General features: G+C 43.3%; 1 protein-coding gene across 1 annotated transcript in view; it reads left to right on the forward strand.

The window, feature by feature from the left end:
• LOC103185989 (collagen alpha-1(XXVIII) chain) overlaps positions 1 to 27,525 on the forward strand; it is a 91,105-nt gene that overhangs the window by 31,533 nt on the left and 32,047 nt on the right. Inside the window, exons 12-14 of the mRNA XM_007904771.2 lie at positions 9,167 to 9,235; positions 10,752 to 10,820; positions 26,395 to 26,463. Of these exons, the coding sequence (XP_007902962.2) occupies positions 9,167 to 9,235; positions 10,752 to 10,820; positions 26,395 to 26,463 (207 nt within the window). The remainder of the gene's footprint in view (positions 1 to 9,166; positions 9,236 to 10,751; positions 10,821 to 26,394; positions 26,464 to 27,525) is intronic.

Here is a 27,525-nt window from a genome sequence, read left to right on the forward strand (position 1 = left end):
TATTAATAATTACAAATTCTCAGAAACTGAACAACTTGTGAGGCTGAGATTTTATTATTTCCTGAGGTGGTCCATTAGTGTTCCTCTGACCTGATTACCAATGTAACCTTAACTTTGAATTTGCCTTTGTTGAGAAGATCCTTAACTTTTCTCCCTGCAACAAGTGCAACAAGCAATGGTATTTCTCAATGAAACATCTCACTGAAGGTCGATCCTTCCTTTGTGGACAACTGTAACATCAGAAAGTAAAACCCGGTTCTTGTTTACTGTAGTTAAGCAATTCGAGAATGCTCTGAGATGTTGAGTTCTCTTTTTTGCCTTTAGATTCAGCAATGTACTATCTGATGCCAAAGCAAAAGCCTTTCCCACAGGGTCCATTTTGAAATGATTGGCAACAAAGAATACATTCATTTATATTTTTAGATAATTATTTGGGGAGGATATGATTGCAGGGTTATGGGAAGAAAGTGGGGAAATGCGATTAATTTGGATAGCTCTTTTCAAAAAGCTGGCACAGACACAATGGGCTGAATGGCCTCCTTCTGTGCTATATAATTCTAGGATTCTATGATTCATTTATCTTCAACAGATCTGAACTATAGCAACTGACAAGAACTCTACTGTCAAACAGTTAAAAACACACATGCTTCAAAAACTTTTTTTCAGAGCAAAATGATAGTTTCAGTGGGTTAGCTTTCTAGTTTGTGCTGAAGACTTCTTAACACTGAAGTGGTTGTAACATGTTTGTGTGGTACAATTCTTCAGTGTGTTTCATGACATTTATAGAGAGAAATTCCACTTAGACCTAGATTTATTCTTATTTATGGAGCATTTTAGAGCGACCAGAATTTGGCAATTTATTGAATTCAGTCTCAACTTTGAAGTTGATTTTCTGTAGTTCTTAAAATAATTTACCGAAAACAATAAAGACAGTATTTAAGAATTTTACAAAGTTCAGACCCTCTAAAATCCTATGTAAATAGAGTAAATCTAGACCCCAGTGATTTATCCCTCAGGGAGGCTAAGAAAATCAGTTCAGATGAATGTCTGACTGCAACTGATTAGAGAGATGCAGTCTGCTGTACCTCTGATCTATTCACACTAGGTATTCCCCATTTATACTCCTGGAAATGATTTCAAATGTGCTTCCAACAGGAAAGAAACTTAGAACAGAAAGGAGCATTTATATATCCTCAAAGTGCAACCAGCCCTTTAATAATTTAGAAATGGTCACGTATACATATCACCCAGGAACTTTTAAATGACTATTTTGAAGTCGAGATCGTCTGCACTAAAGCAGTGTAAATGCAATACCAGCATTTTAATTGTTTGAATCCCGTGAGCAGAAGATAGTGAATAAGATTCAAATAATCTGAGTCAAAGTTGCTATCCCTGGCCACTGTGATAGCCAGCAAGGGAATGTGCCAAGATAGTTAGGCTGGTGGAGTCCACACATGCATAGGCACCCTCAAAATTATTTTTTTAAATTTTGGTTTTGGACCCGGCCTACCGAGGTCCCAATTCCGAATACCCGGAGTCCAGTAAGTCAAGAGGTTACTGTTACTATATTCCTTGCATTTTAGATTAACAAGAAAACCAACATAATAATTCAATAAAGATACATGGTTATTCTCAACGCTTATCATATTACAAATCTTTAATCTTTACTGTTTGTAAACCATAACTGGCAAATTCTTATTGATTCCTTAATTATCAGACCAATCTGCATGCCACAAACATTAAATAAGTATTTGGATGTCTTTCACAAAAGAGCACAGAGAATTTTTATTTTATTGTAATTTATATCATCAAAATATCTAAAATTGCTTCATAAGTAATTACTTCAAACAATCTGACTCAAAATCGCTATCCCTGGCTACAGTGAAGGCCACAAGGACAGTGAACTGCCTCCAAGGTGACGTACTTTGCAACGGAATATCAGAATCGAGCCAGCCTCTGTGGCGGTCTCAGTAGCCTAGTTCCTGAGGCAGGCAGGTCCACAGTACTCCCAAGTCAGCACAGCCAGCCTGGCTCTATGGCAGGATCTGGAAGGGCAGACCAGTCACTGGGGGATGGCATCCTCCCACTCAGCTCCTGCTCACATTGCAAGCCAAAGTCCTAATGGGTAGGCTGGTCCGAGGATGTGTAAATAAAGCCATATAAGTCCTAAATTGTATACTCTAAAATCCAACAATTCTAAATTGCTGTATTTTGTTTCATATAACTGGAATATAAATTCAATGGCATTTGATGGGAGTTACCAATAGTTTTGCAGGAATGTTCCCTTTTCACCTTTTCATTAAAATGTGCTTTTCGGAGATCATTACTTAGGGAAATATTCAAGAGCGTCACGGACAACTATTAACTTTAAGTTTGTTTAATGGCAGTTTTATGTGAGGTGGGTGGCCTGTAGAATCAGTTAAGATCTGCGTCTGGCTTCAAACTTGATTCAACAAAACATAAAACATATGGACGGAACACACTTGAACTCCTGTATTCTTAATGAAAAGGATTCATTTTGGTGCCAGTTTTATATTCAATATTCATTTATTCCCAATGGAAAAGTGTTTTAAATTAATCCCATTAACATGTTCAGGACATTCTAGATGTGGAATGACATGGTTACAAACTAGGACGGGACAAATCCTTTTTTTCCCCAAATCATTCATGTCAAATTGTGAAATTCATAAACAATGCTTTCTTTCAGATATTCTTGTTTTTTAATCAGAGCATAACATTTCTGCTTATATTAAGATATAAGCAATGCTTTGTCCAGATTTGTTCTGCAACTCTTAATTGTCTGATATTGATCCACTGAGCATCTAGATAATACCAGTTTTCCAGTTGTAGTTTATATATAATGATATAGAATCTGAAAAATGAAGAGTTAGCATGGATGGGTGTGAAGTGCATCTCGCTTCACTGGGTTTGGTATACTTAGTGATCAAGGGGTACATCCTTCTTGTAGTTGATTTGAAAGGTTAGTCGACCATAGCGTTTGACAGAATGGGTCACATCAATATTACAGTGCTCACTACTAACTGTTCACTATTAATAACGCTTAAATTTAGTATAGCATCTATAAGTCAAGCCATCTCAAAGTATTTCATAGGGAATTGCTGTTTAGAGGTATAGAATGAACATAATGATAAGTTACTTTAGATATAATGACTTTCACGTCAGGAGGACAAAACTCTGAATCCTTCTGAAATATACCTGGGTTTCTATTCCACTGATAAAAGCGACATTTCTGCTCCTTATCTATCACCACTTCACTGAGGTTGTGGTTATGGGGAACGGGGGGACGGAGGGATTTGGCATCTCATTATAGCATCGATATATGTACTACTCAGAACCCAAATATTCCCGTGTCAGTAACAGTGTGTAAATTCCATCCAATTTATTTCCTTGTCGTGAGTTTTAATTTATGGTTCACTACATCCAAACTGCTCAACCTCTTTGACAAATTATCATTGTGACTGGCTGTGAGTCAGAATCCAGCGCTAAGTGATTTCTGCGCATGAAAAGGCCTCTGGCACCAGCAGTGAAGAATGCTCGGAGATTTATTGTGGAGTTCAGGCTGCAGCAGCAGCAAATTTCCTTGTAGTCCTTAGGGGAACAATTACTGTGAAAGACATTAACACACAACATTTCAAATTGAAATGGACATCAACAACCAGGTCTTCTCTTGCAGGTGCCTGGGAAACAAGCAGTTAGTCACATGTTATCTACAGTTATATCTGAAATATTCACAGTGCATATTAAAAGTGATTAAACAGCTCCGTCAAAGGGCAGCATTGACAGTTTTCATCCACATGTTTTCTATGTGGGCTTTCTAACATAAAATCCAAAATACAAATGCCTTATTTTAAAAAAAGGTCCTCCCCCTCCCCCAGTACCTCCCCACCCCCTCATTTTACGGTGTCTCATAATGTGGAGAAATTACTGTAGTTATTAAAGTTTTCATGGATGAACACAGACCTCTGTTGGACTTGGCAGAAGGTGGCATGGGGAGCTGATGTGGCTCAATGGGTTGGACTACTTTCCCATCAGGGTAGGCTTTGGATTGCAGGCTTGAGGATATGTCTGTATTTTTCAAATCTCATTGATATGCTAGACAGACTGCTCAGTTACCAACAATTCCTGAAGGTCATCTGTTTTAGCTCTACGTTGTGACTGGAGCTCATAATGTTGGTTGATTATCCAGTGCAGTATTGAGGAGTGCTGCTTTCTAAGGGATGCTGACCTTCAGGTGAGTAGTTAAACTGATCAGGTAGACAGTTAAGATCTCAAGACGCTACTCAAGAAGAGAAGGGAGTTTCTTCTGGTTCCCTAGCCAACAATCCTCCAGATCAATTGCGATTCATTTCACGGCTGTTTGTGGAACTTTACTCTGCAGAATATTACTGCCATTTTTACCTAAAAAATACAATTGCTACATTTGACATAAATTACTGTAACACGCATGTTTTGATATATAAGGGTCTATGAAACTGCAAGATCTTTCTTACTGGAGGACAATACAATACAAATTGACATTTCCATATTCTGCCTTCCATATTGAGAGCAAATCCCTAAGGTGTTTGGGAGCCAAAGTTCCAAGAGCCACCCTGTTATAAGGTGCCCTCTTATAAGGTGGGTTCATCTATAAGATGGGAGTCCTGTCATGGACTGGTCAACTTGTCACATACAAATAATAGCTGACTTCTGAGTTGTCAGATCACCACTGATGCCATTTCCTGCAAGTACTGCACAACAACAAATTTACATAGCAGCTTTCATGTCAGGAAAAGGTCAAAGGTGCTGTACAGTCAAGGGATTCATAAGTTGGCCTTTTTTAGCACAGCAAGCCAGCAAGCGTGCAGTGACCTAATGACCCAAAGTCATCCATTTTTCGTCGCTTCATTGTAACACGGGGCCTGAGACCTTGGAACTGGACACATTATAATGAGGTTGTTTTGTTCAAATCTGTCTTACTTCATCAGTTTCATTTCCTTGGAGCTCACTTTCACTACCGAAAGCCCCCACCTGCATTAGATTTAGACCTGGTACTCATTTTAATCAGCCTCAAAATGTGAAGGGCTGAGTTAACCTATTCGGATTGAAACCCAGAAATTTCTGGTCTTAATTCCAATACTCAACCAACTGAGCTATTCGGGTTACCTTAGCTCACTGGGTTTGGTGTATGGAGCAAGAGACCCAAGGGGATTAATAAGTATCTTTTAAAAGATGAGTCCCACACTCACGACAAAAGGTAATAAACCTCGTCGCAGCCAAAATGCTAGTCCACATCTTTGTCACCTCCCGTCTCGAATGTTCAAACGCTCTTCTTGACGATCTCCCCAACTCCACTATCCACAAAATCCAACTGCTCCAAAACTCCACCGACCATGTACTGAACCACTCTAACCTCTGTACCCCCATCACACCAGTCCTCTCCAGGCTCCACTGGCTCCCTGTCATAGAATGGATCGACTTCAAGATCCTGACACTCATCTACAAATCCCATTATGCCCTGGCACCTCCTGATTTCTCCGACCTGCTTATTCCACACACCACCACTTGCCACCTTTTCTCGGCTGGCTCTGGCCTGCGCCATGTCCTTCATCCCCTACGTTCCACCATCAGTGGCCGTGCCTTCTGCAACTTCCTTTCTCCCTCAATCCCTCTGCCTTTCTCCTTCCTTCCCCATTTTGAGATCACACCTCAAGACCATGTCCTTGGTCATCTGCCCCAGTTGGGTGTCAGGCTCCAACACTGTTAAGCACTCCAAGATGCTACCTTGCATGTAGAACGCTATATAAATGAAAGTTGTTGATGTTGATAAAGTTTCCTCCCAACTCTGTTGGTAGAATTGTGTAGAATGTTATAGTACAGAAACAGGCAAATCAGTTCTTATTCCGGTATTCATACTCCACATGAGCCTCCACCATTCCTAATCTCTCCCATACCCCTCTAAATATATGGTCCTGAATCATATGGACTGCAAATGTCCTAGCACCAGGAGTCATTTATTTGTCCTCAGGAGCCACAGGCTTGGGAGGGGAAACATCAGCTAGTGTTTCTGATTGCCATCCATTGATCCTAATTTGTGAGGACAGGTGATGGCAAGTTCGGCTGTGATCTTCCCCACAGTAAATAATCTACCAACACCCACTGGTAAAACTCATATTGACTTAAGCAAGGTAGCAGAGAGGTGCCTGCTCCTGTGTAGCATTAACCCAGCATGAGGAGAGCCCCTTCCATTAAAACCTCACATCTTAGCAGGTAAAACTGTCAATTTTCCTCACACTGCTTATCTCTACATTCTGGTGATATACTGAAATGTAATTAAGTGCACATGGTTGGCTATATAAGTGGCAGTACATTTGGAGGATTTATAGGAAACTAATACTTCTGTATCAGTTGGGAAATCTTTGAAATTCTTGGAATTTTGTTTGGAACATATGAATTCCCAACTTGCATCTGGCTTCTTTTGCCGTGCAGTTCAATGCTGACTATGACCTGCCACTGAAACTCAGTGAGTGCACGTGTGAGGATAATCTCTCAGCTGCTAACACTATAGCTTCCGAGTCAAAAGATTGTGGTTCAAGCCCTATGAGGACTTTAAGCTCATAATCCGGGCCATCGCTCCAATACCATGCTGGGGGAGTCTTGGTTGAGATGATAAACCAAGGTCCTGTCTGCAATCTATCTGCCTTATCAGGTGGACCTTAAAAATCCCAATGCATGATTTAAAAAGATAAGGGAGTTTCTCCCAGTGTCCTGGTCAACAATCCTCCAAATCTAATTAGTTACTGATTTTATGTTGTGGGACATTGCTGTGTGCAAATTGCCGCATTTTCCTATAATTAGATAATATAATAATAATAATCCTTGCATTTAATATAGCATTTTTTATGTCTTCTAGACGTCTCAAAGTGCTTCACAGAATATACAGTAAAGTGAATTGACTGTATATTTGTGGGTGAAACATGGCAGCCAATTGCACACAGCAGTGTCCCACAAACAGTTATGGATTGAGTGACCAAATTATTATTGTTTTTTTCTTGAGGGATTATTATCAGGCGTGTGGAGTAAGGAAACTTGGCCAAGGTTTCGTACTGCTGGGAATCGAACCCAGGTCTCTCACTTGCAAGGCTAGTGCTCTAACCACTGAGCTACAGGACTCTGAGCACTACATTTTTCAGTAACAATCTTGTGAAGTACTTTGAGATGTTTTGATGACATGATAAGGTGCTAGATCAAAAATGCAGGGTCAGGCAAGCCTAGAAATAGAGGTAGACACATTTTGGTGCCTATCCTTTCACCTATGCAACTTGAGTTTGTACCCAAAACAATGGAATGAAAATTGTTCTGATACTGATGAATGCTCTCTTTCTATTGCAAGAGAACCTGACTGAGGTTGCTTGTACTGAAATTTGAAATTTACACTGTGGATTGGAATCCAAAGTACTTGGGCTGCAGAAACCTTTTTATCTGGGAATATTACAGGATAACTACATAGAAATACACTGAGCCATCATAAACAACTGGCTGCTATAACACATTTGGGACATTGAAGTCTAATTTGCAATATGCCCCAATCAATTTGTTAGAATAATTGTGACTCTTGTTTTAGGAGGGTTGGATTGCAAAGGCTGGCAAATTGTAAACCCCATATCAGCAAAGTCCAAAAAGGCCAACTACAACAATAACAAGATTCCATTTATAGAGCACCTTTCACGTCGGGAGGACGTCCCAAGGCACTGGACAGTTGGGTCAGGACCCGAGCCTTGGGGAGAAAATGGTCAGGGTGAGGGGAGGGAAGGGAGGGAGCGAGGAGGGGGGAAATGGTCAGGGTGATGGGAGGGAAGGGAGGGAGGGAGCGAGGAGCGGGGAGAGAGTCGAGAGGGGAGGTGAAGGCACGGTCAAGAGAAAGGTCTTGAGACCGGCCTTGAAGGAGGAAAGGGAGGAGGCGGCGAAGGCACTGGGGGATAGAGTTCCAGAGCCTCGGGGCTGAGAGGCTGAAGGCCCGGCCACCGATGGTAGGGCGGTTGGGACGGGGGATGTGGAGCAGACCGGAGCCAGAGGAACGGAGGGTACGGGCGGGTAGGTAGGGGGATAGTAGGTCGGAAAGGTAGGAGAGAGCAAGGTAGGTGAGGATGAGTATCTTGAAATCAATCCTCTGGGGGATGGGGAGCCAGTGGAGGGGAGCGAGGGTGGGAGTGATGTGGTCCCGAAGCCTGGTGCGGGACAGTACACGAGCTGCAGAGTTCTGAATGACCTGCAGCTTGTGGAGGGAGGTGCCGGGAAGGCCGGCGAGGAGAGAGTTCCCACAGTCCAGCCTTGAGGTGATAAAGGTGTGGACCAGAGTTTCAGCAGCGTGAGGGGTGAGGTAGTGCCGTAGTCTGGCGATATTCTGGAGGTGATGGAAAGCGGTGCCAGTTGTGGCGCGGATATGGAAGAAAGGACGGCTCAGGGTCGAACAGAACCCCGAGGTTCCTGACTGGCTTTGAGAGGTGGAGAGTGCAGCCTTGGATGCTGATGCTGTCAGCGCCTGAGGTGCGGAGGCGCTGACGTGAGCCAATCAGGAGGGCCTCAGTTTTGCGTACGTTGAGCTGAAGAAAGTTGTCTCTCGTCCAGGACTCGATGTCGGACAGGCAGCTGTCAGGACATCGGTAGTCGTGGAGTTGAGGGAAGAGGAGGAAAGGTAGAGTTGGGTGTCATCCGCATACATGTGGAAGTTAACTCCATGTCTGCGGATGATGTCACCAAGGGGGAGCATATAGAAGGTGAAGAGGAGGGGACCGAGGACAGAGCCCTGAGGGACACTGCACGAGACAGTGCGGGGGCGGAGGAAAAGCCGTTTGTGGAAACAAAATGAAGACGGTGGGAGAGGTACGACCTAAACCACTCCAAGACAGGTGGAGGAAGAAACTAGCAAGAAACTGGAGTTTAGTAGTACTATTTATAATCCCATGAATGTGGTTTATGTGCCACTAATAGGAAACATAAGAGGTACTTGTTCTTTCCTCTGTTTTGCTTTATACTTTTCCATTTCAACCTTGCTGACATTTATGATTGCCTCACACAACTAAATAGAACAGTTGCTTGCAAATTGTCTGGTAATGATTGATTTCAGTGTTATGTCTTTCACCCATCATTTATTTATTTCTTCCTAAAGGGTGACCGTGGTCTGCCTGGTTCACCTGGTCTTAGAGGAGATGTTGGCATTGGATATCCTGGCTCAAAGGTAAATGACAGTATTCTTCTTCATATAGTGACCAATGTATTAACCGCTGAGCAGCATGGCACAGTAAGTAAGAATGGGGAATTTGTAAGTAAAGCAAATGATAATTGTTCAGCATCAAAATCATCAGATTAAACATTTATGTGATTAATAAGTGGTCCAATGTCAGTAAAATAATATTATTTCACCCACAAAAGTACAGTCAATTCACTTTATAGTATTTCTGTGAAGTACTTTGAGATGTCTCGAAGACGTGATAAATCACTATGCAAGGATTATTATTGTGCAGAAATTAAATCCAGGCAAAGAAAAGGGACAGTAATATCCAAGAAAAGACAGTGATTGTTGACTGAGGCTTGAAATTGTCACCACCTTAATCTTAAAACCTGAGGCTCGAAATTCCACAGAACCGTCAAAATTTACAGGACAAAAGAAGGGCCATCATTTCTATACTGGATCTTTGAAAGAACAATCCATTCAATCTAATTTCCCTGCCCTTTCCTTACCTCTCTCTTGCACCCCTATGTGTCACCTGCTCGGGCCTTCCACACTTTATAAAGCAACTTTGAGATGTTTCCTATGTGAAAGGCATGATATGTTGCTGTTATTGTTCTTTCATGAATACAATCCAATGCTACAACATTCTTGAGAAGGTAGTGTAGCCAAACTGATACCATTTGTCCAGTTTCACTTGGAAGCACTCTCAACTCTGAGTGGGTCAGGAGGTTGTGGGTTCAGCCTCGAGCTAAGTATTTGAGTTCACAGTCTTGGCTGACACTCCAGTGCAGGCAAGCAGTGCGCTGTATTGTTGGAGATGCCGTTTGAGATGTTAAACCAAGGCCAGTCTGTCTGTTCAGGAGGACATTAAAGGATCCCAAGGCATTATTCAAAAAAAGAGAGAGATTCGACCAATGTTCTAGCTAACAATCACCCAGGTAAAATTGGTCATTCAGTTCATGACTGTATGTGGGACAGTGCTATGTGCAAATTGCCTGCTGTATTTGCTTGCAAAGCTCACACTAATTATATTCTACAGCAAATCCTCTGAAGCACTTTGAGACATTTCCATAACATGATAAGACTATATCAAATGCAAAAAATATTTAATATTTGTATTATTCCAAATATGGCCTCACCAGTGATCTATGCAAGATGAGAATATCTTTGCAATCAAATGTGTAAAATACCTTAAAAAAGTACAGAAAATAGAAAAAAGACTGAGCATTTATTGTGTAGATATTATCCTGTCGGCAGAATCATTGTCCAGATAGGAATATGATTTCCTGTCAACTTCAAACATGTTGCCAGCCTACATCCACACATATATACATATAGAGATGTATTGTCATAAGAACAAGTTGCTTTGTATGCTTTCAACATGTATTTTAAGACACTTAGTTAAGCAATTTGGTTGATAGGACATATAATCCTTGTAAATAGATCTATGATTTTTCTCAATGCATATCAACAGCTGATTAAAAAAAAACACTAAACAACGTAAATGTTTCTGTCTCTTTAGGGTGACAAGGGTTTTCAAGGAAGACCTGGTCCCCCTGGTCCGTTAGCAATTGGAGACCCTGGATCACCTGTAAGTAAAACAGATTCTTGTTTGTGGTAAATAAATCCATACATTAGCAAACTGGTTTACTTTTCCGTACATTTATTTTTATAGACCCACAAACTCTAATATTCCTTTTTTGTCCATTTTTATATAATTGTAACTGTATGATGATGTGAGTGGCCCTCTGCTCGATAATGAATAACATTATAAACAGTCTGAACAATGGGAAACTCAAGTTTCTATGAGGATTGAATGGTGCAACATTCAGGGAATGTAAATCCATCTTCCTCAATGCACTGTCAGAGATTAGATGCAGGTGTCTCCACCTTAACCAGTGGTGGCCAACCCATGGCCCACCAACTAAAAGTGGCCCGGGGGGGTATCAAGAAGTGGTCCGCAGAACATTTGCAGTAGTATAAGTAAGTCTGTGTTAAATCAATATTTTGTTTCCGGCAGCTACTTAGTAGCAATATTTATAATATGACCAAACATATATGCCTCATACATACCTTCATTACATCCAGGCTCGATTATGCCAACTCTTGTCACCCTTCTCAACTCTTCCCTCCACAAGCTGCAGATCAGCCAGAACTCTGGAGCTCATGTCCTCTCCCGCATCAGGCTGCGTGCCCTCATCACACCCACCCTCGCCCGGCTCCCCCGCCTCCCCATCCCTCAGAGGATTGAGTTCAAAATCCTCGTCCTCTCCTTCAAGACCATCCATGGCCTTGTCCCTCCTACCTCTCCAAACTGCTAACCCCTTATCAAGCTGTCTGCTCCCTTCTGCTCAGCAGGCTCTGGCCTGCTCCACCATTGGCAGTTGGGCCTTCAGCCTCCCTGCCCTCACCCTCTGGAACTCCATCCCACATACCCTTCGCCTCACTCCTTCCCTTGCCTCCTTCAAGGTACGCCTCAAGACCCTCCTCTTTGACCATGTTTTCGGCTACCCATCCTGCCCTCCACCCTCCCTGATCCTAACCCCCTCCCAGGTCCTAATCCCTTACTGTTCAGCGCCTTGGGACGTCCTCCCGACATGAAAGGCACTTTACAAATGTCATTTTGTATTGTATTGTATATATCAAGAAATAATCAATCAAAAAAACATATTGGTTGGCCGACTAGTCTAGGCAAATCAGCCACCGAGGATTGGGAACCTTATATAAAATGATTTTAGATTTTGTTCTCTCAAATGGCGATCTTGTCAAACCTTTCAGTATAATAAAAAAAGGTTTGTTGGAATCGAAATTCCTATTCTTATTCTGTACAGGGCTATATAAATCCACTTTTGAGATGCACTTGAACAGAGCAGAGTGCAAAATCGTCACAGGAACTCATTATTTGTACCTTCTTTCCTACTTTTAGAGATTTATGCATGTGTACCTCCAGATCCTTTTCCTCATCGACTTAATAGATTATTTTATCCTTCAGGTTACTTTCTGCCGCATTTCGCCCACAAATCTACAGTCAATTCACTTTATACTATATTCTGTGAAGACGTTAAAAAGCTCTATATCAAATGCAAGGATTATTATTATTCCTTCAGTGTTCAACTGCATCAACCACTTATATAAGTATTTCATCCTGAAGTCTTATTCTAATTCTCACTATTTGCCAATCATCCAGTATATTTTATTGGTATACTTAGGTATAGTTAGAGGAATACTTCCTTAAAATCTGATCCATTCCACTCTAATGCCATAACATGGATCCATTTTCCTTGGTTGATTTGTCCAGGCAGAGACGCCTACATCTGGTCTCTGGCAGTGCGTGTGGAGGAGGGATGCACATTCCTTGACATCCTCTGGAGTTTCATGCATTGGCCAGCATGATCAACTTTGCAAACTTTGGCACATTTTAGGAAGTCTGAGATCAAATCCCAAAGGAATGCAGCTTCATTGTAATAGTACACATGTAGCCGTTGGCAGTATAGTCACATCATAGATTTTCTAAACTCTACACAGGATCCAGTTGTGACTCCAATTTTGATTACTTACCTTTAATTACAACACTTGCATTTATACAACACTTCACATGAGTAACATCTCAGAATGCTTAATCAGAGCGATTACTACACTCTCCACCTAGTTCAACTAAGATTGCTATTGGAGTTGGTTCTGGCTTCAGTCCTTTCTTTTTTGGGTGTGCTGTTAACACCTTTTGTGCAATAAATCTAATCCTATGTTGACAAGATGACTCGTAGGACTCATTTAATGTCTAGAATTATTTCAGATGGAATATCTGAATGTGAAAATCCAAACACAATAAGGAGATCTCAACTTCAGGGACCCTTTCTCTTTTATTGAATACTTGTTTTCTGAAGCAACAGGTTAAATCTATGAAGAGAACAACAAAAGAATTACATTTGTATAGTGCCTTTCATGTTGGGAGGACATCCCCAGGCGCTGGACAGCAAGAGTTTCAGACCTGAGCTGGGGATCGGGATCAGGGAGAGTGGAAAGCAGGGGGGGTGAAGTAGGGAGATCAAAAGCACGGCCGAAAAAGTGGTTCTTGAGATGGGTCTTGAAGGAGGTAAGGAAGGGGGCGAGGCGGAGGGACTGTGGGATGGAGTTCCAGAGGGTGGGGGCAGAGTGGCAGAAGGCCCGCCTGCCAATAGTGGACCGAGTGAGGCGGGGGATGTGAAGAAGGTCGGAGCCGCTGAGCTGATGGAGCGAACAGGATTGTAGGGGGTTAGGAAATCGCAGTGGTAGGGTGGAGTAAGACCATGGAGGACTTTGAAGGTGAGGATCAGGATCTTGAACTGTATCCTGTGTGTGATGGGAAACCAGTGAAGTCGGGCGAGGATGGGGGTGATAAGGTCACGAAGCCTGGTGCAGGAGAGGACACGGGCAGCAGAGTCCTGGATGATCTGCACTCTATGGAGGGAGGAGTTGGGGAGGCCGACAAGCAGTGAGTTTGCATAGTCGAACCTCAATGGTAATGAAAGTGTGAATGAGGGTTTCGGCGGCCTGCGGAGTGAGACAGTCGCAGAGCTGGGTGATATTGTGGATGTGGGGGAAGGCAGAGTGGGTCATGGCGCAGATGTGCGGTAGAAAGGATAGTTGAGCGTCCAACTGAAGAAAATTAGCTCACATCCAGTAATTCATGTCTGACAGACATTCTGTCAGGAGAGCAGTGGTCCTGGAGACAAGGATGGAGGCAGAGAGGTAGAGTTGGGTGTCATCCGCATACATGTGGAAGTTGACCACATGTCTGCGGATGATGTTACCAAGAGGGAGCATATAGATATTGAAGAGGAGGGGATCAAGGACAGAGCCCTGAGGAACGCCACATGAGAAGGTGCTGCGGCTAGAGGAGATTTGTGAAGATGAAGTGCAGGCGGTGTGAGAGGTACTATCTGAACCAGTCAAGGACAGAGCTGTGAAGGTTGAGGTGAGAGGAGAGGCAGTGGATGAGGATAGAGTTGTCGACAGTGTCGAGGAAGACGAGGATGCAGAGGGAGCCTTGGTCACAGATGGACAGAATGTCATTTGTCACTTTGACCAGGGCTGTTTCTTTCCTGTGGGCTGTACGGAAACCCGATTGGAAGGGTTCGTGAGGGGAGTGGCGGGAGAGGAAAAAGTGAAGCTGGAAGCAATAACTCATTCCAGGACTTTGGAGAGGAAAGGCAAGTTGCAGATGGGGTGGTAGTTTGAGAGTAGAGATGGATGCAGGGAGGGTTTTTAAGGATAGGAGCCGTTTTTAATGGGGTGGGAGCAATACCAGTGGACAGGGAGGGGTTTATGATGTCTGTGAGTAGAGGGCAAGGAGGTGGAGCTGGGATGTAAGGAGAGGAATAGGGATGGGGTCGAGGGAGCAGCTGGTCAGTTTCATGTGGGTTATAGTGGTAGTGAGGGAGGAGTAGGAGACAGGTTTAAATCAGCGGATAGGGAGATGGGAAGGGTCCAGGGTGGGATGGGGAGATGGGGAGGGTGTCGACTTTTGATTCGAGGAAGTCTAGCATTGCCTCGCAATTGGCATTTGAAGTGAGGATGGGTGAGGAGTGAAATGCTGGGTGGAGGAGTCGGTTGGTGGTAGAGAAGTGAAGCTGGGGTTGTTCTTGGCCTCCAAGATTGTCTTGAAGTAGAAAAATGATTTAGTGAAGGCAAGGGGAGAGTGGTAAGAGTTGATAAGGTCCAGCCAGATCTGCCGATGGACCGTTAAGTTGGATTTAAACCAGGTGCATTCAGTAGCATGCACGTGTGCTTTAAGGCAGTGGCTGGTGGCTTACATGAATAGGAGACACTTCAGGAAGAGAGGGGAGCAAGTGAATCGAGAGCCACCCCATTACCACGGCGGTTAGGTCGTGGGGTATGATGGAAGGTGTAGCCAGGTGGTGTGGCCTCTGTCAGGGGGAAGGTGTAGCAGGTTTCAGTGAGGGCGAGAATGTCGATGTTTTCGGCAATAATGACATCTTGGATGGTGAGTGTTTTGTTGGAGAGGGAATGGACATTTTGTAGGCTGATGTGGAGGGGGGACAGTTGGTGGCGGAATGTGGGGGATGAGGGGTGGGGAAGAGGGAGGACTGACAGGGAGGGTGGGAATGTGGATCAGGGATTTCAGGGATAGGATGAGGGTCGACCATCCAACTTACACGTTGCAAAATTTCCATGAACTGCCATGAACTGAAAGATCAATTTTATCTGAATTATCTGTAGATACTACTATTTTGAAGAAAAATGTAGAGTTTCCCCCATCAGCCTGGACAATATTCCTCCGACATAGAGATTCAGAAAAACTGCTACATTTGCCTGACATTAAAAAATCACTACACAATACACTACAACATATTATTTGTTTTGAAGTGTTATGTTATTTCAAGTACTATAATGAAACATTCATTTGCGTTGTGTACTGAGGTACTGTAAGAATATTGGTGCATGAAATCAGACTCTACTGAATGATCCAGCCTTTGCTAGTTTATTCCGATATTCCAGAATCTCAGACGAGCCATGTATCAGAATTATTTGCATAATTTTGGCCCCAAGACAAGAGACTTTCCATCCAGATAGTGTCAGCTGTACTTCTTCCATTCCTATCCTGCAGCCAAGCAGGAAATTTGAACTTGCCTACTGTATTCCACATTTAAAGTAGCCCCCTGGCTTACTGGACTCAGGGTATCTGGAATTTGACCCTACCCAAACCAGGCACCAAAAGGGTTTTAAAAAAATTTCCATGGGCTCCCATTGGCCCAACTCTCCTGTTGCTCACCAACGCTAGCCTAAGCAGCTCATGTGATCCTCACAGCTTCCCGCCTCATCGTCCTTCCTTTGCCATCTTGGGTCCGCGTGAGGAACTACGTTTTGATTGACAATGGTAGAAACGCAGATGCAATGCCCGAAATTGCCAGTAAATCTATTACTGTCATTTTCCAGCACTGCATAAGCATTTTGTGCATTTCCCAGATTGTAATTGCATTCCAGCTCACCGGACTGATTACTTCCCCCCTCCGCCGCCCACCCCCCGTTAGTCCAGATAGCCAGGGGTTATCTGTATGTGCTTTTCACAACATGTCTATGTGTTTATTACGTTCAGGCTTGACTATGCTAACTCCCTGCTCATCGGACGTGTTGCTATAGTTGTCGGAGCTCTTGTAGATTATAGAATTTAGATTCATAGGAATATAGAAACGGGATTTGGTCATTTAGCGCCTTGACCCTGTTCTGCCATTCTATTAGATCATGGCTGATTTGTAACTCAACTCCAATTACCCACCTTTGCCTCATATCCCTTAATACCCTTACCTAACAAACATAAGGATTCAGAAACTTTCCAACCATGCAGACAAAAACTATATCAATTCATACGAGCGCATACATCTATAATCTTCTCAATTGTAAAGTATTGTAATGAACTTCTGTCATGTTGATCGTCCTTTCTTGGTCATTTACAAACTGACATCTGAAGAGGAAGAGTATATAAAAGGAAAGAGAAAGGAATTGCGATTAGTTAGCTCCAGTGGAAGAGCTAGCACAAATTCATACTCGATGAGCCGAATGACCTCCTTCTATGCTATATTCTCTATGATTCCACGATTTTGGGAAGTACATTCTGGAGAGAAAATCAGTAGAACTTTGCAATTTTATTGGTGAATTCAATGAGACAGTTTAACAAATTTCTCATCCTTTCAAAATACCCATTCCTATCTTCTTTTCAACATGAGTTGCTTCCCCATAATGCTCCAACCCCTGTCCTCCATTCTCCATTACTCCTGTTTGGTCCTCCTCTCCCACCGCCCTCCCTGACTCCTATCTCTGCTTGACCGTCCCACAGCCTCCCTCTGCCCACTATGGCAGACACTGCTGGCAGTCCAACAGCAGCCACTCAGACTGCCCTATCCCCCATTTTCGCCGTAAGGCCCATCGGTCCCTGACCACGGGGACCAACCTCTCCTCCCTGATCCACATTTCCACCCTCCCTGTCAGTCCTCCCTCTTCCCCACCCCTCACCCCTCACATTCCGCCACCAACTGTCCCCCCTCCACATCAGCCTACAAAATGTCCATTCCCTCTCCAACAAAACACTCACCATCCAAGATGTCATTATTGCCGAAAACATCGACATTCTCGCCCTCACTGAAACCTTCCCCCTGACAGAGGCCACACCACCTGGCTACACCTTCCATCATACCCCACGACCTAACCGCCGTGGTAATGGGGTGGCTCTCGATTCACTTGCTCCACTCTCTTCCCGAAGTGTCTCCTATTCATGTAAGCCACCAGCCACTGCCTTAAAGCACACGTGCATGCTACTGAATGCACCTGGCTTAAATCCAACTTAACGGTCCATCGGCAGATCTGGCTGGACCTTATCAACTCTTACCACTCTCCCTTGCCTTCACTAAATCATTTTTCTACTTCAAGACAATCTTGGAGGCCAAGAACAACCCCAGCTTCACTTCTCTACCACCAACCGACTCCTCCACCCAGCATTTCACTCCTCACCCATCCTCACTTCAAATGCCAATTGCGAGGCAATGCTAGACTTCCTCGAATCAAAAGTCGACACCCTCCCCATCTCCCCATCCCACCCTGGACCCTTCCCATCTCCCTATCCGCTGATTTAAACCTGTCTCCTACTCCTCCTCACTACCACTATAACCCACATGAAACTGACCAGCTGCTCCCTCGACCCCATCCCTATTCCTCTCCTTACATCCCAGCTCCACCTCCTTGCCCTCTACTCAGACATCATAAACCTCTCCCTGTCCACTGGCATTGCTCCCACCCCATTAAAAACGGCTCCTATCCTTAAAAACCCTCCCTGCATCCATCTCTACTCTCAAACTACCACCCCATCTTCAACTTGCCTTTCCTCTCCAAAGTCCTGGAACGAGTTATTGCTTCCAGCTTCACTTTTTCCTCTCCCGCCACTCCCCTCCCGAACCCTTCCAATCGGGTTTCCGTACAGCCCACAGGAAAGAAACAGCCCTGGTCAAAGTGACAAATGACATTCTGTCCATCTGTGATCAAGGCTCCCTCTGCATCCTCGTCTTCCTCGACACTGTCGACAACTCTATCCTCATCCACTGCCTCTCCTCTCACCTCAACCTTCACAGCTCTGTCCTTGACTGGTTCAGATAGTACCTCTCACACCGCCTGCACTTCATCTTCACAAATGGTTTCTCCTCTAGCCGCAGCACCTTCTCATGTGGCGTTCCTCAGGGCTCTGTCCTTGATCCCCTCCTCTTCAATATCTATATGCTCCCTCTTGGTAACATCATCCGCAGACATGGGGTCAACTTCCACATGTATGCGGATGACACCCAACTCTACCTCTCTGCCTCCATCCTTGTCTCCAGGACCACTGCTCTCCTGACAGAATGTCTGTCAGACATGAATTACTGGATGTGAGCTACCTTTCCTCTTCTACCCTCAACTCCACGACCACCGATGTCCTGACAGCCTGCCTGTCTGACATTGAGTCCTGGACGAGAGACAACTTTCTTCAGCTCAACGTGCATAAAACTGAGGCCCTCCTGATTGGCTCGCGTCAGCGTCTCCGCACCTCAGGCGCTGACATCATCAGCATCCAAGGCTGCACTCTCCAGCCTTGTCCTCCAGAGAGGACAAACAAGTTACACAGAGGCCTGAGAGAGACGAATAGCAATGTAATAAGGAGTAATCCAGAAAAAGGAGGGATTAGACAGGGGAGAAATGTAGAGCAGATTAAGTCGGTCTTGGAGTGCGTGTGCGTAAATGTGTGACAAGTAAAATTGGTGAGCTGCAGGCTCAAGTTGCTACATGGGGGTATGATGTAATGGTAATAACGGAGACCTGGCTCAAACAAGGGGAGGAATGGGAGCTGAATATTCCTGGCTACAATGTATTCAGGAGGGATAAGAAAAGAATAATTCAATTATCCTAACATAAACTGGCAAAATAACAGTGTAAAGGCCAAGGAGGAGAAAGGTTTCCTAAAATGTGTGCAGGATAACTTTCTGGATCAGTATGTTTCTAGTCCAACGAGGAAGGAAACAGTGCTGGATCTAGTTCTGGGAAATGAAGTGGAGCAGGTTTCAGTAGGAGAGCATCTGGACAACAGCGATCAAAACATTATCAGATTTAGAGTACTTATGGAAAGGGACAAGGAGCAATCAAAGGGGAAGATACTCAACTGGAGGAGGGTTAATTTCAATGAGTTAAAAAGGGACCTAGCCAAGGTGGACTGGAAAGAAAGATTGGGAGGTAAAACAGCTAATGAGCATTGGGAAGCCTTCAAGGATACGATACTTTGGGGACAGAACAAATACATTCCCACAAAGGGGAAAGGTAGGGCATCCAAACCTCCCTGGATGAATAGGGAAATTGGAGTTAAAATAAAACAGAAAAAGGAGGCTTATGATAAATGTCAGGTCCAAAATACAGAAGATAATCAAATAGAATGTAGAAAGTACAGAGGAGAACTGAAAAAGGAAATAAGAGGGGCAAAGAGATTGTATGAGAAAAGATTAGCGAGTAACATAAAAAAGAACCCTAAGGTATTTTATAAGCATATAAAGAATAAAAAGTTAGTCAAATGTAGGGTGGGTCCAATTAGGGACAAAATAGGAAATCGTCTTGTGCAGGCAGAGAGCATGGCTGACGTACTGAATGAGTACTTTGCATCAGTCTTCACAAAAGAAGAGGATACAGCCAATGCCACAGTATTGGAGGAGAGGTTAGAGAGATTGGATAAGATAAGAATAAACCAAGAGGAGGTTCTAAAAAGGTTGTCGGTGCTCAAGGTAAATAAGTCACCCTGTTCCGTCGGGATGCATACTAGGTTACTGAGGGCAGAAAGGGTGGAAATAATGGAGGCTCTGGCCACAATCTTTCAAATGCTTACAAAATATGGGTTAATAAAGGACAGCCAACATGCACTTGTAAAAGGCAAATCATGTCCAACAACCTGATCAGAGTTTTTAGATTATGTAAATGAGAGGGTGGTTGAAGGTAGTGCAGTTGATGTAGTTTATATGGATTTTCAAAAGGCATTTGGTAAAGTGCCACATAAGAGACTTGTAAATAAAATAGAAGCCCTCAGTATTAAAGGCACAGTGGCAGCATTGATACAGAACTGGCCGGGAGACAGAAACCAAAGAGTGGTGGTGAACGGTTGTTTTTCTGACTAGAGGGAAGTGTGCAGTGGTGTCCCCCAGAGGTCAGTATTGGGACCATTGCTGTTTTTGATCTGTATAGATGACCTGGACTTGAGTATAGGGAGTACAATTTCCAAGTTTGCAGATAATACTAAGCTACGAAAAGTAGTAAACAGTGCGGAGGTTAGTAGCACACTGCAAATGTACATAGACAGACTGGTAAAATGGGCAAACACGTGGCCGATGAAGTTTAATGTGGAGAAATGTGAAGTGATGCATTTTGGGAGGAAGATTGAGGAGAGACAATATAAACCGATGGTACAATCTTAAAGGGGATGAAGGAACAGAGAGACCCGGGGGTTCATATAAGTAAATCTTTGAAGGTGCAGGACAGGTAGATAAAGCTATTAAGAAAGCATATGGGATACTCGGTTTTATAAATAGGGGCATAGAATACAAAAGTCAGGATGTTATGATAAACCTTTATAAAATACTGGTTAGGCCTCAGCGAGAGTACTGTGTTCAGTTCTGGACACCACACTTTAGGATGTCAAGGCAATGGAGAGGGGGCAAAGGAGATTTACCAGGATGGTATCAGGATTGAGGGACTTCAGTTATGAGGAGAGGCTAGAGACGCTAGGATTATTCTCCTTGGAGCAGAGAAGGTTAAGAGGAGACTTAATCAAAGTTTTCAAAATTATGAGAGGAATCGATAGAGTGAACAAGGAAAAATTATTTCCACTGGTGGGTGGGTCGGTAACCCTGATTTAAAATAGTTGTTAAAAGAAACAGAGGGGAGGTGAGGAGAAATTTTTTCACACAAAGAGTTGTTCGGATCTGGAATGCATTGCTTGAAAGGGTGGTGGAAGCTGATTCAATAACAACTTTTAAGAGAGAAGTAGATAATTATTTGGGGACGATAAGTTTGCAGGACTATGGGGAGAGAGCAGAGGAGTGGGATTAAATTGGATAGCTCTTTTCAAAGAGCCGGCACAGACATGATGGGCTGAATGGCCTCCTTCTGTGCTATATAATTCTATGATTCTATATTAATCCTGGAAGAGAAATAAACCAACACTTTTACTTCAATACACGTGTACGAATACACTGTGCACAAAGGAACTAAATATTTTACCCAGAACTAAGGGACCATTTCTACTGGTATATTTACAACAACAACAAAATTACATTTATAGAGTGCATTTCAAGTCGGGAGGACATCCCAAAGCGCTGAACAGTCAGCTGTCGGTGCTTGAGCATGTGGTGTAGAGATGAGGGAAGCAGAGAGGTGGGAGGGCGACCAAAAGCATGGTAGAAGAGAAGGGTCTTGAGACCGGCCTTGAAGGAGGCAAGGGAGGAAGCGAGGCGAAGGGACCGTGGGATGGAGTTCCAGAGTGTGGGGGCAGAGAGGCTGAAAGCCCGTCCACCGATGGTAGGGCGGGTCAGGCGGGAGACGTGGAGCAGACCGGAGCCCGCTGAACAGAGGGAGTGGGCAGGTTGTTAGGAAGTCAGCAGGTCAGAGAGGTAGGAGGGGGCAAGGCCATGGATAGCCTTAAAGGTGAGGACGAGGATCTTGAATTCAATCCTTCGGGAGATGGGGAGCCAGTGGAGTCGGGCGAGGGTGGGAGTGATGGGATCACGGAGCCTGGTGGGTGAAAGTACATGTGCTGCAGAGTTTTGGATGATCTGCAGTTTGTGAAGGGAAGAGTTGGGAAGACCGATGAGGAGGGAGTTCCCGTAATCGAGCCTTGATATGACGAATGCATGGGTGAGGCTTTCAGCAGCCTGAGGGGTTACAACACAGAAACAGGCCTAACATGTTTGTGTTGGTGTTTATACTTCACACAAGCCTCCATCCCTCTTGTTCCTCTCGCCCCTATCCCTCCATTGCCTTGACGAATGCGTGGGTGAGGGTTTCGGCAACCTGAGGAGTGAGGCTGTGGCGGAGTCTGGCAATGTTGCGGAGTGTCGGTCATGGCGCGGATGTGGGGAGAAAGGACAGTTCAGGGCCAAACAAGATACCCAGGTTCCTGACTAGCTTAGTGAGGTTGAGTGTGCAGCCGTGGAGGCTGATGCTGCGCTAGCGTCTGAGGTGCGGAAGCGCTGGCGCGAGCCAATCAGGGGGGCTTCAGTCTTGCTGATGTTGAGTTGGAGAAAGTTGTCCCTCATCCAGGATTTGATGTCAGACAGGTAGTTGGTCAGGAAGTCAGTAGTCCTGGAGTTCAGGGTGGAACCAGAGGTAGAGTTGGGTGTCATCCGCATACATGTGGGAATTTACCCCATGTCTGCAGATGACGTCACCAAGGGGGAGCATGTAGAGGGTGAAGAGAAAGGGACCGAGGACAGAGCCCTGAGGAACACCCCACGAGGCACAGGGGCTGGAGGAGAAGCCGTTTGCCACGACAAAGTGGAGGCGGTGTGAAAGGTAGGACCTGAACCAGTCAAGGACAGAACCTTGAAGGTTGAGGTGGGAGGAGAGGCGGTGGAGGAGGATTGAGTGGTCTCAATATTTAGTTTATTCAGATTCAAATGATTTAAAAACTACTAAGAATGTTTGTCAGAAAAAAGAAAGATGTATATATTTATTTTATCTGTTTAATCACTGCCAAGGGATATTCTCTTTGGCCTCTCCGCATGGATTTATATAAAGGAAGATATTTCTACAACATAGCAACAAATTAGAGTTAAGAAACTTAACTCCATAAATGAGATGCCAAATATTGTGCATTTGTCATGCATTTTCCATCAAAAATGCTCTCACTCTCTCTTATTAGGTTGTACTAACTTATCAAGACATTTGAAAGTTGAATATTTCCCACATTTTCAGTTTTATTTCCTACACAGTTTGAGAATGTTTGCTGTTTCTGTCACCAAATTCCTAAACTGGTTTAACATTTCTTGCAGCTGTGAAAATGCATTTCCTCTCAGCAACAAGCTGGATTTTTCTGGAACAAAAACCTTCTTTCCAGTCTGGAGAAACTGCATAGTGCAGTTCATATTCCCTATTCATTACCCTTGAACTTGTTTTTCCCATTGGAGAGGGTCATTTTCCTCAAGGTTGTTCCAGTGCTCATGACTTTGCCCTTGTTACAACCCGATTCCAATGAATGGATAATGTAACAGATTGTGAAATATATGCCAATTTAACATTCTTTAAAATATATAATAAATAATCCTTTCATTTGATATAGCGCCTTATCACATCAGCAAAATATATCAAAGCACTTCACAGGATATACTGTAGAATGTGGTGACTGCATTTTTGTAGGTGAACAATTGCATAATGTCCACAAAATTGAGTGACCAATTTTATTTGGGGGATTGTTTGCCAGGACATCGGGAGCATCTCCCTTCTCGTGTGATTGGATCTTTAACATCCACCTGAACAGGCAGATGGACATAGGCAGCAGGTGTCTAGGGCTGGAGAAACCCCCACCTCTCTAAAGCTCACTTCTTTAAGTGACACCATGATACCTGAGGGCCCCTCCTTCCACTCTCAACTCGTCGACAGTGCCCGCCCACTTCCAGTCAGCGGCCTGTTCGTCAGGGCATTCGCACCTCTGATTGACTGCTGGACCTGTCAGTCAAGCCAATGGCTCGCCTGCCTTAAAGGGGACCAACCCTTTAACGGAGTTTTCTCAGCCCCCACAAAGAATATTTTCAAATATTTCAATATTTTCGATGCAGATGCTTGGTTTAACATCTCATCGGAAGTACAAGATGTCCAACAATGCAACATATCCTAAATTATATGAGCTCAAAGTCCCGACATGGAGCTTGAACCCACATCCTGGCACTACATTTTTGACTGAGTAATACGTGCTCTGCCTTCCTCTATTTGCATCCAGAGTTCAGTTTTCTAAATGACCTTGCTCCTGGTCTGGCCTCTTGCTAGGGTACAGTTCCATAGACGCTCTATAGGCCACTCATCTGGAGAGGGTGTCGAAGGCAGGTCTGACCTTTCCTCACCTGGTTACCACACATGTGCACAACCAGGAGAGGATGGTGCTATAGAGGGACCATGAGTAGCAATGTTTTTTTATTGTGTTTGCTTTCAAGTGAGTGATGACGTTTTGCATGCTGTTCTGGTTTCTCATTTCATATTATTCAAACTGCATTTGCAAATCAGTGATACAAAAGTGAAAAAAAGGCCAGCAGTATTTAATATTTGTTATTTTCTATCCTGAAATTTCATGAAAAAGGTTTTACGATGTTTTCTCTTTGATGAATTATATTTGCATTCCTAAAACTGACAACAAATTTTAACACTGAATTTATGATTCCACAATTTAGTTGATAGTGGGACAAATGTTCAGTGTATTTCAACATAACAAACTAATGTGTTAAATTAGAAATGACCATTTAGCTCATTGAGCCTCCTCGTCAATTTCCATTAGTTTTCATTATCATGTGCTCTTTCTACGTATTTCATCCTCGTTTCCTTACAAATGCACAGTCACTACATTTCACAAAATCCCCAAATTACAAGATTGGACTAGATGAAGAAGGTTCTTTAGCCCATCCAATCTCATCCCTGCAGAACACCTTACTGTCCCCACCCCATCATAGCATCAAACTGCTTTTTAAGTGAATCCAGTGTTCTGGATTCTACCTTTCTTGCAACTTGTTCCAGTCATTGATTACCTTCTGAATAAAGAAAAGCTTCCTGCGATCTGTCTGGAAATTGCACTTTAGAACCAGTGATGTAGTAGTAAATTTTATAGTGCCAGAGCCCTGCAGTTTTCTCTTTTGCTCCTACCCCCAATCAACCCGCCCAACACTCACATTGGACAATCTGCCTGCCCATCAACCCATCCTGTGCTCTCATTAAACCATCTACCTGTCTCTTTTAAACCACATCACACTTGTGTTTGTGAAATGATGTTGCTGTGGTCATTTAAGTTAACCTTATTCAAACCCTTTTATAATTTTAAACACTTCTATAAGGTCTCCCCTTAAACGTCCCCTTCTCTGTCTAGTGTATCCTTATAGCAGTAACCTGCCAGCCCAGGTAACATCTTTGTAAAGCTATGTTATGCTTCTTCCATTGCTGCTGTATCCTTCTTTGCTGGAGAGTCCATAACCAGGGGCACAAATATAAGATTGTGACTAGGGGATCTAAAAGAGAATATAGAAGGAACTACTTCATGTAGAGTGGTGAGATTGTAGAACTCGCTGTCTGAAATGGTGGTTGAATCGCATAGTGCAGATGCATTCAAGAGGAAACTAGACCTTCACATGAGGAAAGGGGAATAGAAGAGTACGGGAAGGAGTAAGGAATGGGCGAAGACTTGTGTTGAGTATAAACACAGTCATGGACTGGCTGAGCCGAGGGGCCCGTTTCTGTGCTGTACATTCTTCGTAAATCTAGGCGCTATCTCAAATACAAACATAATTAGATATAAACATACTTGAAAGATACAAAGGCATATAGGTACAACCACCAAGAAGAAAGCAATTTTATTAACTATAAGCTAAAAAGCCACTGAATTCCCGATGAAACAAAAGCATGGAGTGGTATCTGTGAAGCGCTTTGAGACGTTGAGAAGAAGTGAAAAACGCTATATCAAATGCAAGGATTATTATTATCTACCACTGAGATTTATTTATTAATTTCTGACAGGTTCCACAAGTGATGTTCCCATGCTCCCAGCATGACAAAGGGAATCATGTGGGTTCTGATTATTTGTGAATATAAATATCTCCAGAGAGTGGGCAGTCTGATTCAGTTACTGACAATGAGACCTCAGGGTCAAAACATTGTGCGTCACAAGTTTGTATCCATATTTACATATGCTGCGTTGTGTTTTCATGGAGCTTTGGAATTTATAGCCTGTTGAGTGGAATGAAAAATGTTGGGAACGAACATTAATTCTGGTGTGAAGTATATTTAAATCTCTTACAATACCTGGAATCCAGTAACTGTATCAATGTTTCTTAGTAAGAAAAGAGTCGTTCGAAACAATGTGTTCCACTGCAATTGATAATATGAGATTGTTACATCTCTTCTCTCCTATCTCAAAGGGTCTAATAGGTCCTCAAGGAATAAGGGGTGAAGAAGGTGCACCAGGGAAAGGCTTTCCAGGTCTAAAGGTAAAGATGCAGCGACTTGAAAATAATAACTTTGAGCTCCTGTAATAACTTTGATTAATTGGTCAAGTGGAGTGCTACACTGAAAGTAGGGCAATCCCATTATTACGTGCCTTTCTAAAGGGCAAGCTTGCTTAAAATATGGGTGGCCTGTGGACCCGTGGTTATTGTAAATGTGGTACCCTTTGGACTTTTGGCATGGACCAGCTGACTTTCTACACATGCACACAGCCAGCAAGTCAACAGCAACTTTTCTTGCAAGCGTTTCCAGTGGTGGAACTTCACCTCATCAGGCTGCAAAATAAAGGACAGACAGCATAGCTCACCAAAAAAATCATTGTCCAGTAAATTTATTTTAAAAAACTTTCTGTAAAACAGGACATCACATGTATAAAAAATTGTTCCATTTACAAACTAAATATAGTTGATGTGAAAGGATACATCGTCCTAATTAGAAATCCAGAAGTTTCAAATAATAAATCTGTTGTTGACTTGGAAAAGAAAATTCTTCTGGATTGTATACTCGGCCACGATGTGTGGGCCGTCAAACCAATCCTTCTGTTCTTCTCTGCCTATTTCTTCTTGAAATCTGTGATCATATTTCATAATTAGTTCTGTGTTTCCTAGTAAGAGGAGGATTGTTCAAAAGCAATGTATTCCACTCCAACTGATAATATGAGATGTGAAATTCTTTAATCTAGGATGATTTTTAATCTATACATAAAAGTTATTAAACATACTTGGCCTGATTTGGATTACTCTAGTGGATAGGATAGTCTGATTGACAAACCATAGGATTTTTTTAGAATGTAAGAAATTTACATCACGGAGGAAAGCCATTCGGCCAACCATCTCTGTGCCGGCTCTTTGAAAGAATATTGATTGTGTGAACAGGACACGGCTCGTACTACAGCTTTTTACATTGTTTCACAGCTAGGTTGTAAGTTAGATCTGTTTAACGTATAAGGAACACTAGGGTATGTAATGTGCTAAGTGCTAAAAATAGCAATCCTTTAGTTATTTGCTTATAATGGGGTTGCCCATTTTAAACAAGTAACAAAGAGC

Source organism: Callorhinchus milii, unplaced genomic scaffold, assembly GCF_018977255.1.
Source record: "Callorhinchus milii isolate IMCB2004 unplaced genomic scaffold, IMCB_Cmil_1.0 Scaffold2, whole genome shotgun sequence".
NCBI lineage: Eukaryota > Metazoa > Chordata > Chondrichthyes > Chimaeriformes > Callorhinchidae > Callorhinchus > Callorhinchus milii.